Raw genomic sequence first — 14,939 nt, forward strand, 5'->3', positions numbered from 1 at the left:
GACTGCAATCAATTATATGGAGTAGGGAGAACACTCCTGACCCTTTCAGTCCTAAATGATCCTGCCCTTCCCAAAAAAAAACTCCAGATCCTTTCCTGAAGTTTCCATTCATAGTTAGACCATTCATTTCAAGAAAAGGAATGTGCATGGGTCAAGCTCTGCCCATTCATACATGAAAATCAGGACAGTTCTCCCCTCCTATCCTTAAAGCCTTCTTATTACAGTTTGCTCACCACATTAAAAAAAGAAATCTTGGACTTTTGAAGTCTCTGAATAGATTCCTGTTTGTTTTTGTATCGCTCCCCTCTGTGTTGTTCCATGAATGGACCCCAGTCAGGAGCAGGTTTGAGAACTGCAATGGCTTTCTGTGGAAACAAAATTGAAATCGTTCACTTTCTTTTTGCAGCAAGAGTCAATCATCTGATTGCATCGCAGTACCATTTACCTGCTGTTCTGTTACCACAACCTAAAGTCTTTCATACCATTTTCAAATCATTGCTTACTTTTCCCAAAATACAATAATGGCTTTCATTAAGTCAGGTGCTGTGTCTCTTTTTCTCACACAGTGGTATCTTTACTAATCCCAACACAGTTACATTCTACCTCATCCAAACATTGCAGCATTCCTACCTCTCCCAGGTTTAGCATTCAAGTGCAGACACTCTGTTCTAGAACTGTATAATCCCTGAGTTAGGCCAAAGTTAGAGTGCTATGTACAATTCCATCGACCATGCCAGAAGGAGGGTGCAATCAAGAATACCGAATTTTACTGATGAAGAGAGACTGGATGAGCTGAGAATGTTCTCTTTGAAAGGAAAAAGCTAATGGAGCATTTAATAGAGTTAGATAAGTTGAAATAAGGTGGGTATAATATCCATTTCCCTTCATAACTGTGCCAATAACCAGAAAACATAAAGTAATTACATGGATTTGAGAAGAATTAGGAAGAAATTCATCATGTGGTCTGAGGTGGAAACTTTGCTTGAAACCTCCTGAAAAGGACACGAAAGGCAGAAATGCTTGTTGCAGATAACAAAGGGGACTGTACTTTAGAAGGCTATAGGCCCAGTGCTGACACATTCGATTGTACTGGTGAGGATTCAGGAGGGGTCAAAATGGATAAAATGGGACAATTATGCTTCTGTGACCCATCATCTCCAATTTGGTGCTGAAGCATCAATATCCATCTCAACAGTGCACTCGCTCGTACAGCTGCAGCCTTCTTCCAAACACTGAAGCATTCTGTTTCAACTAAGTAATGCAGCACCCTGTAGTGACCTGCTTCACCTCAGCAATGCAGCACCCTGCTCCAGTTCAGCACAGCAATGCAGCACCCTGCTCTAGGTCAGCAATGCAGCACCCTCTTCCAGCTTGGCACAGCAATACAGCACCCTCCTCCACGTCAGCAATGCAGCACCCTCTTCCAGCTCAGCACAGCAATGCAGCACCCTGCTCCAGGTCAGTAATGCAGCACCCTCCTCCCGCTCAGTAATGCAGCACCCTGCTCCAGATCAGCAATGCATCACCCTGCGCCTATTCAGCACAGCAATGCAGTACCCTCCTCCAGCTCAGCACAGCAATGCAGTAACCTGCTCCAGTTCAATAATGCAGCATCCTGCTCCATCTTTGACATGCAGCCGCCATCGCTAATGAAGCAATGAAGCTCCTTTTACCTGTACTACGCTGCAGTTTCTTTATCCATCCCTGACATTACTTCAGCTTTCTCTATCATAAATTTGCAACAATGTCCTGTACCCAAACACAGCAACATCATTCTCACTTCAAAATGTATTAATGTTTCTCACTTTGACTCTGGAGCATCTCCTCCCAGTTCTAGGGCAGTCCAGCAGTGCTCCAGCTCCTTCTTGCTCTGATATTGGTGTCAGTTTATCATGAAATGGAATGGAACAGCTTATTCTGACAGCAATTACCCCCATCCCAACAGAAACAAGTCCTCTTTTATTCATATACAATGATAGCCTTAACGTGCCTCACCTCTTATTATGATGAAGGTACTGTTTATTTTATAGAATAGAACTTTATTGAATCCCCGCAGCATGGAAGCAAGCCATTCGACCCAACAAGTACACACTGACCCTCCGAAACGCCCAGCCAGACCCATCCCATTACCCTATCCCTGTTAGCCTGTATTTCCCATCCGTAAACCTACACACTCCTGAACACCTTGGGCAATTTAGCATGGCCAATCCACCAACTTGCATATCTTTGGACTGTGGGAGGAAACCGGACCACCTGGCGAAAGCCCATACAGATAGGGATAGAATGTGCAAATTCCACACAGACAGTGGCCCGAGGCTGGAATTGAACCTGGCGTGGTGAAGCAACAGTGCTAACCACTGAGTCATTGTGCCGCCCCATTTAAATGCAAGTTGTCATTGTAACATTTTACAGCATGATCACGTGACTCAGTAGTATATTCCTCACGTTCCTTAACTTATCCTTTTCCTGAATTTTCATCAGTTCTATGTGAATTACTTGACATGCTTTTATACACTAATTTCTGAATTTCGAATTATTACATTCTCTTTGTAATTTTCTGTAGTCTGAGCTTTAATTTCAACCGTACTATTCTTATCTGCCACTGGTATAATGGTTACTATTGCTTCCATTTGAACTCTGTACAGCCTTTTTTAGTTAAAAGCATTTTCTCCAGTTCTATGCAACCTTCCCAGTTGGATATTGGCCCCTCTATGATACAGATAAACCTCAAAAGGTCTTGAGGATATTTCTATCAGGCATTAACACCTCCTTGGCCTTCAGAAAGTGCTTATTAAAATGACGCATAATAGGGTTGTTGGTAGCATTGAAACTGATGCGATAAAAGGGGCAAAGCCAGAAAGGATAAAAGGTGGGCTAAGGGTTAGAAAGCAAAGCACGTTATGGTGAATGGCTGTTTTTAAGACTGGCTGAGGTATAGTGTGGAGGTCCCTCAGGTTCAGCACTTGTAAAATACCTGTTTTCGTTTCCCAGTATTGATTAGATTAGATTAGATTACTTACAGTGTGGAAACAGGCCTGATGTGCACTTTGTCTGACTCGGCAGATGACAACAAAATTTGCAATGGATAAACAGTGGGCAAGACAGTCATACACTTCAAAAGGATGTGGATGGGTTGATGGAATAGGCAGACACATGGCAGATAAAATACATGACAGGAAGAAGAATGTGGAGAGCCATTATAAGCGAGGGAAAGCAGAGATGGAGATAATGGAAGAGCTTACCCTAATCTGAGCAAAGTGGATGTGGCACCCTGATTTTAAAAAAGGGATGTAGGGAGCTTTGACGGCACCTCTGAGCTGGGAGGTCTGGGTTCAAGTTCTAGCTGCTGCAGAGGTGTGCAATAACATCTCTGAACAGGCTGATTAGAACTTATCAAAATGAAGGCTGTAAGGATATTTTACAAACAAGTCTACTTAACATCAGTGCTGATAAAATCTTAGAAAAAATAGTCAAGGGGACAACATAAGGTTGTCAGACCTAAGGACCGAAAACAATGATCTGGGGAACTGGTAGTTTCTCAGCCTGAAGGATAGGAGATTGTGGTGTATCCAAAGGTCAGTGCAATGGCTGCTGCTTGTTCCGATAATATAAACAACTTCAATAAAGGAATTCAAAGTAAAAATTTCAAAACTTGCTGACATTACCGAACTTGGAGTTATGATAAATAGTGAGGATATTACCAGACAACTACAACACGACATGAATAATCTAGAAGAGGTTATGCTGAAACTATCTAAAAGACCATTGGTGCTCAGGTGAGGCATTGTGCACAACCCTGGGCATGGAAAAGCTTCAAAAGGTGAGGGATTACAGTTGCACAAATCAACAGGGAATTGTTCTCCTTCCAGCAGAAAAGGTTGAGGGAAGGTTTATAAGAGGTGTTTAAAATTGAGGAAGGATTAAATAGAACAAATGAAGGGAACCACTTTCAGTTAGCAGCACATAATTTAAGATGAAAGGAAAAGACAACCTGAGGAAAGAAACATTCTTTTTTGATGACTGGTTAGAATTTTGCGCAATGCTCAGGAAGTGCTCCCAAGATTACTGCCCCTGGGTCTTGCTTTTTAATTAGGTTCAAAGTCCCTGACCTCTCCTCCCTGTTCTTTCCAATGTCATTTGGTCTTCTCAGCTGCCATGACAATTGCTTGCTTCTCCGCCTTTCCTATTCAGATTACGTTCAAGATTCTTCAAGATATCCAATGGCGATATAGGAACAACAAAATTAGGAACAGCAATTGACCATTCAGCCTATAGGTATGCTGCATCATTTGGTGAGATCATGGCTGATCCAATGTTCATTTCAACTTCTCTTTCTTGAATGCACCTCCCTCACCTTGGCCCATAACCTGTGATTCCCTCATTGTCAAAATATATAATTCATTCTTCAATTAAATCAATTATACATACCCAACTCCCTCCCTCCCTCCTTCATTCATTCTTTCTTTGAAATGATGCTTTGGGAATTTCCAGCAGAATTGGTAAGGCAGCTCTTTATCTGCTTCCCTTTAACATCTAATGCAACTTGTCCAATTCCCTATGCCAACCCAATTGTTATGTCATTCAGCCCAATTGAACTGCATCCAGTTCTATACAAACGTGGTTAGTTATCCTCATGCTTTTCCCCTATCTCTACAGATGGCAACAATATTGTACCTCTTGGAAAGACCAGACTAAGTACCTCTTCCTGTCTTAACTGCATTTCTTTGTCTCACTGTCTTCCTTTTGAAGCTGTAAATATCTTCTGGATGTGACTCAACTCCGGAGTAAATCATCCAGAAATCCTTGCATTATCACACGAGGTAGTGTCACTATGTCAAGGTCTGGGTCAACGAAATGACTCAAAACAATGCCAATGTCAACACCTGGAAGAATCTCATTGTTCTCATGGTCCCCACACTATTTGCATAAAACATTTTGCTGTACAAACATGAATATATTTTAATATAACATAAATAACTGTTTTCTCTTTTTTCTCTGCTGTTAACTGAATCAGTTTTAATAGCAAATTAATGTCTTATATTGATCATTTCACAAATTTATTTCATAATATTTATGTAATTAAAATAATAGCAAGATTGTTTGATTTTAACACTTTCCTCTATGTATAATGTTTTAGTTACATGGAGCTTTGAGTATCTACACAGATAAATTAGAGCATGTGTAATAAATTAAAGAATTAGCTTAAATTCCTCAGGATCTATTGGTGCTCATTCCTCTACGATTTTTTCAAATTTTTATCTCCTTTCATTTACCTCTGTTACTAATTGGGTTTCAATTATATCAGTTGAATATCAATATCTGGCTATTTCCACAGATCTGTGTTGTAGTGTTGTATAAATTCTAGTTCCCCTCCCCTCCCTATCTGTCCCCATCCAAACACAGCAATATCTTTTCCTAATCAAATGCAACTGCATCTTTCCCCATCCAGGGAGATTGTCCAGAGGAGCTGTACTATATATATTTGAGATGGCATATGGCAACAGAGAAAAGATGACAATAAAAGATATGTCCTATTGGTAGGTATAGTCTTCAATTGTAGAAGGGAGATGGGAGAAGAGAAATGCACACAAATTGATTTTGAAAAAAAGAATCATCATTGCTTTGGAGGGGTTTTACGTACCACCACCTCCAGTAATGGAGACCATAGGACCACCATCAGTGTGCCAATGCCTGGCTGGGTCAGATTGATCAGTGTGATTGAACCTGTTTGATCCTTTGGAAGATACTCAAGCCCCTCCTAAAAGGGCACAAAGACTTTGGAGTATAAGAATTGCCACAAACCCACACTTAGAGCAGTAACCAAAAGAGAAGACACATCTGAAATCATCAGAAGAAGACCAGACAACATCACCATGTTTAGATTACTTACAGTGTGGAAACAGGCCCTTCGGCCCAACAAGTCGGCACCAACCCGCCGAAGCGCAACCCACCCATACCCCTACATTTACCCCTTACCTAACACTACGGGCAATTTAGCATGGCCAATTCACCTGAACCGCACATCTTTGGACTGTGGGAGGAAACCGGAGCACCCAGAGGAAACCCACGCAGACACGGGGAGAACGTGCAAACTCCACACAGTCAGTCGCCTGAGGCGGGAAATGAGCCCGGGTCTCAGGCGCTGTGAGGCAGCAGTGCTAACCACTGTGCCACCATGCCGCCCATGTTCTAGTAGGGTGGTATTTGATCATCCAAAATTAAGTTAAAGCATAAGATAGATTTGTAGTGTTTATTGGTAGTTCACAGTGTATTTGTTTTTCTAATACTAATTGAGTCAAATAAACGAATATTATTGTTTTACTACTATTAAGAATCAAATCACAGTTCTTTTGCTAGATATAATAGTTCAAACACACTGTGTGACAGAAGTAACACCTCCATGTGATTTCAGACCCACAGAAATGGGTTTGACTCTTAATTGCTCCTAGGCAATAAACAATTCACACAAATGAATCTTTTTAAAAAATGGTTAAGAAGTCTAGTGCCAGAGGTCTGAGATAGCCATTGTAATTCATACATTGAAGAAGATGACTATCACACACACACACACACACACACACACACACACACACACACACACACACACACACACACACACACACACACACACACACACACACACACACACAGAATTAGAAACCACTGCTTGGTTTATACTTACACATTACTTTTCGGAGACAAGAAGTTGAAGCCTTTTGTCCAGTCCTCATCAGGACTAGGAAGCAAGAAACCAGATGTCCTTTTTTTCATGATGTATAAATTATTCAGTTTTGTCCCCTTGCAACCTAGTCCTAATGAGTGTATGAAAAAAGCATAAACTTTGCATCTCCTTTTAATCACGTTTAAATTATGAACCAATCAACTTAACATTGAGAGTGGGAAGTGTAGTGGAATCTCTCCTGATGAAGAGGGATGAACCTCTAAAACTGTGGAACATAATAATGAATAAGCTGCATGGATTTCAGAAGAGAAAACATTGCTTGGCCAACTATATTAAATGTTTGAGGAGTTAACAGAGAGTTGACAGTGGTATTGCAGTAGATGTAATTTTTAAAGGATCTTTGATAATGTGCTGCATAATAGTTTAAAAAAATAGAGTCAGACAATAGGCAGTCAGAAAGCGAAAAGAAAAATGGACTGCTCACCAGTTTCAAGATGGCAAGCACAAAGAATAAGGAAAAGGGAAGTGATTCAGTGCAACAAGAAAATGGAGGTGGTGTTCAAGGGCCACAGATTCATGGGACAACACCACCTGCAAGTTCCCTTCCAAGCCACTCACCATCCTTCCCACTCGGAAATACATCATCATTCCTTTACTGTTGCTCGGTCAAAATTCTGGAACTCCCTCCCTAACAAGCATGTGGGTTTATCTCGGGCACAGGGACTGCAGCAGTTCAAGAAGGCGGCTCACTTTCACCTTCTAAAGGGCAACCAGGGATGAGAAATAAATGCTGGTCCAGCTAACAACACCCATGTCTCATGGGTGAATTAAAAAAAAGAGATGCAGAATTAAATAAAGAAAATTGGTGTGAAACAAGCCACTAGGCGACATGACTGATTCCCAAACTATCAGTTTTACAATGGGTATCCATTATTAAACAGCTCCAACTGTATTCATAGGTTAGATTAGATTACTTACACTTTTTTAAAAAAGATTAGATTAGTTACAGTGTGGAAACAGGCCCTCAGGCCCAAATAGTCCACACCGACCCACAACCCACCAGACCCTTTCCGCCTGCCCCAGACTGTCTCCCTGTCCCTGTCTCCCTGCCCCACACTGTCTCTCTGTCTCCCTGCCCCAGACTGTCCCCCTGTCACCCTGTCCCCCTTCACCCTGTCTCCCTGCCCCCGCCTGTTTGCCTGCCCCAGACTGTCCCCCGTCCCCCTGTCCCTCTGCCCCAGACTGTCCCCCTGTCTCCCTGTCTCCCTGTCCTCCTGCCCCAGACTGTCTCCCTGTCTCCCTGTCTCCCTGTCCACCTGTCCCCTGTCTCCCTGTCCCCCTGCCACAAACTGACTCCCTGTCTCCCTGTCCCCCTGCCCCAGATTGTCTCCGTGTCCCCCTGTCTCCCTGTCCACCTGTCCCCTGTCTCCCTGTCCCCCTGCCACAAACTGACTCCCTGTCTCCCTGTCCCCCTGCCCCAGACTGTCCCACTGCACCAGACTGTCCCCCTGTCCCCCTGCCCCAGACTGTCTCCCTGTCCCCCGTCTCCCTGTCCCCCTGCCCCAGACTGTCTCCCTGTCTCCCTGTCCCCCGTCTCCCTGTCCCCCTGCCCCAGACTGTCTCCCTGTCTCCCTGTCCCCCGTCTCCCTGTCAGCCTGTCTCAGACTGTCCCCCTGCCCCTACTGTCTTCCTGCACCAGACTGTCCCCCTGTCCCCCTGCCCCAGATTGTCTCCGTGTCCCCCTGTCTCCCTGTCCACCTGTCCCCTGTCTCCCTGTCCCCCTGCCACAAACTGACTCCCTGTCTCCCTGTCCCCTGCCCCACACTGTCCCACTGCACCAGACTGTCCCCCTGTCCCCCTGCCCCAGACTGTCTCCCTGTCCCCCGTCTCCCTGTCCCCCTGCCCCAGACTCTCTCCCTGTCCCCCTGTCCCCCGTCTCCCTGTCAGCCTGTCTCAGACTGTCCCACTGCACCAGACTGTCTCCCTGTCCCCCTGCCTCAGACTGTCTCCCTGGCCCCGTGTCTCCCTGTCCCCCAGCCCCAGACTGTCTCCCTGTCCCCCTGCCTCAGACTGTCTCCCTGGCCCAGTGTTTCCCTGTCCCCCAACACCAGACTGTCTCCCTGTCCCCCTGCCCCACACTGTCCCCCTGTCACCCTGTCCTCCCTTCTCCCTGTCCGCCTGCCCCAGTCTGTCTCCCTGTCCCTGTCTCCCTGCCCCACACTGTCTCTCTGTCTCCCTGCCCCAGACTGTCCCCCTGCCACCCTGTCCCCCTTCACCCTGTCCCACTGCCCCAGACTGTCCCCCTGTCCCCCTGCCCCAGACTGTCCCCCTGTCCCCCTGCCCCAGACTGTCTCACTGTTCCTTGTCCCCTTGCCACAGACTGTCTCCCTGTCTCTCTGCCCCAGACTATCTCCCTGTCTCCCTGCCCCCACCTGTTTGCCTGCCCCAGACTGTCCCCCGTCCGCCTGTCCCCCTGCCCCAGACTGTCCCCCTGTTCCCTGCCCTGGACTGTCTCCCTGCCCCCCTGTCACCCTGTCCCCCTGCCCCAGACTGTCTCCCTGTCCCGCGTCTCCCTGTCCCCAAGCCCCAGACTCTCTCCCTGTCCCTCTGTCCCCGTCTCCCTGTCCCCCTGTCTCAGACTGTCCCCCCAGCCCCCTGCCCCAGACTGTCCCCCCAGCCCCCTGCCCCAGACTGTCTCCATTCTCGCTGTCTCCCTGTCTCCCTACCCCAGATTGTCTCTGTGTCCCCCTGTCTCCCTGTCCACCTGTCCCCTGTCTCCCTGTCCCCCTGCCCCAGACTGTCCCTATGTCGCCCTGCCCCAGACTGTCTCCCTGTCTCCCTACCCCAGACTGACACCCTGTCCCCTTGCCCCAGACTGTCTCCCCGTCCCCCTGTCTCCCTCTCCCCCTGCCCCAGACTGTCTCACTGTCCCCCTGTCTCCCTGTTCCCTGCCCCAGACTGTCTCCCTGTCCCTGTCTCCCTGCCCCACACTGTCTCTCTGTCTCCCTGCCCCAGACTGTCACCCTGTCCCCCTGCCCCAGACTGTCTCCCTGTCCCCCTGCCACAGACTGTCACCCTGTCCCCCTGCCCCAGACTGTCTCCCTGTCCCCCTGCCACAGACTGTCTCACTGTCCCTTGTCCCCCTGCCACAGTCTGTCCCCCTGTCTCTCTGCTCCAGGCTATCTCCCTGTCTCCCTGCCCCCACCTGTTTGCCTGCCCCAGACTGTACCCCGTCCCCCTGTCCCCCAGCCCCAGACTGTCTCCCTGTTCCCCTGCCCCAGACTCTCTAGCAGTCCCCAGTCGACTGTCCCCCTGCCCCAGACTGTCTCCCTGTCTCCCTGTCTCCCTGTCCTCCTGCCCCAGACTGTCTCCCTGTCTCCCTGTCCCCCTGTCTCGCTGTCCCCCTGCCACAGACGGCCCCCCTGTCTCTTTGCCCCAGACTATCTCCCTATCCCCCTGCCCCAGACTGTCTCCCTGCACCAGACTGTCCCCCTGTCCCCCTGCCCCAGATTGTCTCCGTGTCCCCCTGTCTCCCTGTCCACCTGTCCCCTGTCTCCCTGTCCCCCTGCCACAAACTGACTCCCTGTCTCCCTGTCCCCCTGCCCCAGACTGTCCCACTGCACCAGACTGTCCCCCGTCCCCCAGCCCCAGACTGTCTCCCTGTCCCCCGTCCCCCTGTCTCCCTGCCTCAGACTGTCCCCCGTCTCCCTGCCCCAGACTGTCTCCCTGTCCTCCTGTCCCAGACTGTCTCCCTGTCCCCCTGCCCCACACTGTCCCCCTGTCACCCTGTCCTCCCTTCTCCCTGTCCGCCTGCCCCAGACTGTCTCTTTGTCCCTGTCTCTCTGCCCCACACTGTCTCTCTGTCTCCCTGCCCCAGACTGTCCCCCTGTCACCCTGTCCCCCCTTCACCCTGTCCCACTGCCCCAGACTGTCCCCCTGTCCCCCTGCCCCAGACTGTCCTCCTGTCCCCCTGCCCCAGACTGTCTCACTGTCCCTCGTCCCCCTGCCACAGACTGTCTCCCTGTCTCTCTGCCCCAGACTATCTCCCTGTCTCCCTGCCCCCACCTGTTTGCCTGCCCCAGACTGTCCCCCGTCCGCCTGTCCCCCTGCCCCAGACTGTCCCCCTGTTCCCTGCCCTGGACTGTCTCCCTGCCCCCCTGTCACCCTGTCCCCCTGCCCCAGACTGTCTCCCTGTCCCGCGTCTCCCTGTCCCCAAGCCCCAGACTCTCTCCCTGTCCCTCTGTCCCCCGTCTCCCTGTCACCCTGTCTCAGACTGTCCCCCCAGCCCCCTGCCCCAGACTGTCCCCCCAGCCCCCTGCCCCAGACTGTCTCCATTCTCGCTGTCTCCCTGTCTCCCTACCCCAGATTGTCTCTGTGTCCCCCTGTCTCCCTGTCCACCTGTCCCCTGTCTCCCTGTCCCCCTGCCCCAGACTGTCCCTATGTCGCCCTGCCCCAGACTGTCTCCCTGTCTCCCTACCCCAGACTGACACCCTGTCCCCTTGCCCCAGACTGTCTCCCCGTCCCCCTGTCTCCCTCTCCCCCTGCCCCAGACTGTCTCACTGTCCCCCTGTCTCCCTGTTCCCTGCCCCAGACTGTCTCCCTGTCCCTGTCTCCCTGCCCCACACTGTCTCTCTGTCTCCCTGCCCCAGACTGTCACCCTGTCCCCCTGCCCCAGACTGTCACCCTGTCCCCCTGCCCCAGACTGTCTCCCTGTCCCCCTGCCACAGACTGTCACCCTGTCCCCCTGCCCCAGACTGTCTCCCTGTCCCCCTGCCACAGACTGTCTCACTGTCCCTTGTCCCCCTGCCACAGTCTGTCCCCCTGTCTCTCTGCTCCAGGCTATCTCCCTGTCTCCCTGCCCCCACCTGTTTGCCTGCCCCAGACTGTACCCCGTCCCCCTGTCCCCCAGCCCCAGACTGTCTCCCTGTTCCCCTGCCCCAGACTCTCTAGCAGTCCCCAGTCGACTGTCCCCCTGCCCCAGACTGTCTCCCTGTCTCCCTGTCTCCCTGTCTCCCTGTCCTCCTGCCCCAGACTGTCTCCCTGTCTCCCTGTCCCCCTGTCTCGCTGTCCCCCTGCCACAGACGGCCCCCCTGTCTCTTTGCCCCAGACTATCTCCCTATCCCCCTGCCCCAGACTGTCTCCCTGCACCAGACTGTCCCCCTGTCCCCCTGCCCCAGATTGTCTCCGTGTCCCCCTGTCTCCCTGTCCACCTGTCCCCTGTCTCCCTGTCCCCCTGCCACAAACTGACTCCCTGTCTCCCTGTCCCCCTGCCCCAGACTGTCCCACTGCACCAGACTGTCCCCCGTCCCCCTGCCCCAGACTGTCTTCCTGTCCCCTTGTCTCCCTGTCCCCCTGCCCCAGACTGTCTCCCTGTCTCCCTGTCCCCCTGTCTCCCTGTCCCCCAGCCCCAGACTCTCTCCCTGTCCCCCGTCTCCCTGTCAGCCTGTCTCAGACTGTCTCCCTGTCCCCCTGCCTCAGACTGTCTCCCTGGCCCCGTGTCTCCCTGTTCCCCAGCCCCAGACTGTCTCCCTGTCCCCTGCCCTGGACTGTCTCCCAGTCACCCTGTCTCCCTGTCCCCCGCCCCAGACTGTCCCCCTGTCCCCCTGCCCCAGATTGTCTCCGTGTCCCCCTGTCTCCCTGTCCACCTGTCCCCTGTCTCCCTGTCCCCCTGCCACAAACTGACTCCCTGTCTCCCTGTCCCCCTGCCACAAACTGACTCCCTGTCTCACTGTCCCCCTGTTCGCCTGCCCAGATTGTCTCCCTGTCCGCCTGCCCCAGACTGTCTCCCTGTCCCTGTCTCCCTGTCCCCCGACCCAAACTGTCTCTCTGTGTCCGTGTCTCCCTGTCCCCCTGCCCCAGACAGACCCCTGTCTCCCTGTCCCCCTGCCACAGACTGTCTCACTGTCCCTCGTCCCCCTGCCACAGTCTGTCCCCCTGTCTCTCGGCCCCACACTATCTCCCTGTCTCCCTGCCCCAGCCTGTTTGCCTGCCGCAGACTGTCCCCCGTCCCCCTGTCCCCCTGCCCCAGACTGTCCCCCTGGCCCCTGCCCTGGACTGTCTCCCTGTCACCAGGTCTCCCTGTCCCCCTGTCTCCCTGTCCCCCTGTCTGCCTGCCCCAGACTATCTCCCTGTCCCCCTGTCCCCCGTCTCCCTGTCCCCCTGTCTCAGACTGTCTCCCTGTCTCCCAGCCCCAGACTGTCCCCCCAGCCCCCTGCCCCAGACTGTCTCCATTCTCGCTGTCTCCCTGTCTCCCTACCCCAGATTGTCTCTGTGTCCCCCTGTCTCCCTGTCCACCTGTCCCCTGTCTCCCTGTCCCCCTGCCCTAGACTGTCCCCTGTCCCCCTGTTTCCCAGTCCCCCTGCCCCAGACTGTCTCATTCTCTCCCTGTCCCCCTGTCCCAGACTGACACCCTGTCCCCCTGCCCCGGACTGTATCCCTGTACCTCTGCCCCAGACATCTTCCTTATTCCTCTACTCTACAGTTTCTCTGAATCTCTCTACTCCTAAGCCTCTTCTTTCGTGCACTCTCCCTTTCCTGTAATCAGGAGAGAAGTTGCTTTGAAAATTTAATGGAAAATGATGACACAGAGAGTAGCACAGTGACAGTCCAACTACCAATCAGCTGTTCTGACTGAATTGCCTCCTTTCGCCTGATAGAGTTTCTTCTGTGCCTCTGAATCATATCCAGTGTTACTATCCTGCAATAGCTCACATTACGTTTATTTTAAGTACAGATATTACTGTCACACAAGAGGAGCCCTATGGTGTTTTGTTTCTCTCACCTGGCGCAGGCTGTCACCTTCAGCCCCAGCAATTGCGATCACAGCGATAACAGGGACCCATATGAAACAAAATGTCAACATAAGCCAGCCGAGTGTAACTGCCCAAGAAGGGTACTCCAAAACTCCATATTCTAATGGTTTAAATATTATAATCGACCAGACTAGGATTATCTATAGAGAAAAGGAATGAGATGTTAATTGTGTCAAAAACATGCAGCCTGATTAATGATAGTTTATGGCACTAAAAGATGCGACATCCAATTACCATCAGCACTATAGGTGTGACCACAATCCAGCACGCTCTCCACCACAGCCAGAAGCGCCAATTCCTTTCCCCAATCATCATCTCAATGTCCTTGATGAATCTGTTTATCCCTGGGAGCAACAAGGAAGCAGAGAGACACCATCACTCGCTCTGCGCTCTCTTCAGGGCCACTTATTTCCGAATTTGAAATTCATTCTGTGTCGGTTACCATTGTTGAATAGTCCATATTGCAACTTCAAATTCTCAGTATTTTGGATGTAACTTCACACATTTAATACTCAATGCCAATTTACTTGCTTCTGCTAGTCTTAAATGCTTCAAGATTCCAAATCCTCGGACTCACACTTACCATAGACCCAGCTTAAGCCAATGATTTCCAGTAATGCAATCAGAAGTAGACCCCATCCAGAACAGAAGTGATCAATTAAATGTATCCAATAAATCCCAGCCTAAAAAGATATTGAGATAATGGATGGTGAAAATGATCCTTTGCAGAATGCTATACAATGGATAAACTCTGTTATACTTAATGCTAAGATAACCACACCTTCCATTCTCACCAATTTCCATTTCCTTTGAGTCAGTTGCTAACATTCAATGCAATATATCATTTAAGTACAGTTACAATGGAATTGATGGCTACTCAACAATGCTGAAGGGCTATATATTTGTCTCACATAATATTTCCCATAGCCTCATTGTAAACATCTCTTCAACCAATGCTCCCATTGCCAATCCAGTTGGCTTGAAATAATTTCACTAACTAGCTTATTATTTCCCATATGCTTGCACATCCGATCACAGAAACAATTTCTAGGTGTCAACAAACATTTCAGGAAGGCTCATCAACTCTTCCTTAATTCAAAGGTATTTGGTAGCAATGGGTAAATCTATTTTGCTTTTAAGAGCCACTTGTATCTTCAGACTGATTTTCACTGCTCTAAAATTACAAGTAGGTAAGATCACAGGAAGTCCTCACTTAATTGGTTAGAGAAACCTGCAATTTGAAGAGGGCGAACATGTTGCAAAACAGTCTGTCTGAGGCTCATCATCCCCTCCCAAGATTGCCTTCTCCTCACCTTACCCAAGAACTGAGGTCCAGTTCTAGCAGAATCAAAATGGGAACTAGGCCGGAACATGTGACAATATTGATGCAAAACAGCAGCAACACTTTGCAAATGTAGCACTCTAATTGAACAGCGATGTGAATG

General features: G+C 50.0%; 1 protein-coding gene across 1 annotated transcript in view; it reads right to left on the reverse strand.

Moving 5' to 3' along the window:
• Nucleotides 1–218: 218 nt before the first annotated feature.
• Nucleotides 219–14,939, reverse strand: part of LOC132820328 (sodium- and chloride-dependent neutral and basic amino acid transporter B(0+)-like) — an 86,160-nt gene continuing 71,439 nt past the window's right edge. Inside the window, exons 11-14 of the mRNA XM_060832351.1 lie at nt 14,078–14,177; nt 13,729–13,838; nt 13,464–13,634; nt 219–365 (exon numbers count right to left, since the gene is read on the reverse strand). Coding sequence (XP_060688334.1) covers nt 219–365; nt 13,464–13,634; nt 13,729–13,838; nt 14,078–14,177 — 528 coding nt within the window. The remainder of the gene's footprint in view (nt 366–13,463; nt 13,635–13,728; nt 13,839–14,077; nt 14,178–14,939) is intronic.

The sequence above is a fragment of the Hemiscyllium ocellatum genome, chromosome 11, assembly GCF_020745735.1.
Source record: "Hemiscyllium ocellatum isolate sHemOce1 chromosome 11, sHemOce1.pat.X.cur, whole genome shotgun sequence".
Classification (NCBI taxonomy): Eukaryota; Metazoa; Chordata; class Chondrichthyes; order Orectolobiformes; family Hemiscylliidae; genus Hemiscyllium; species Hemiscyllium ocellatum.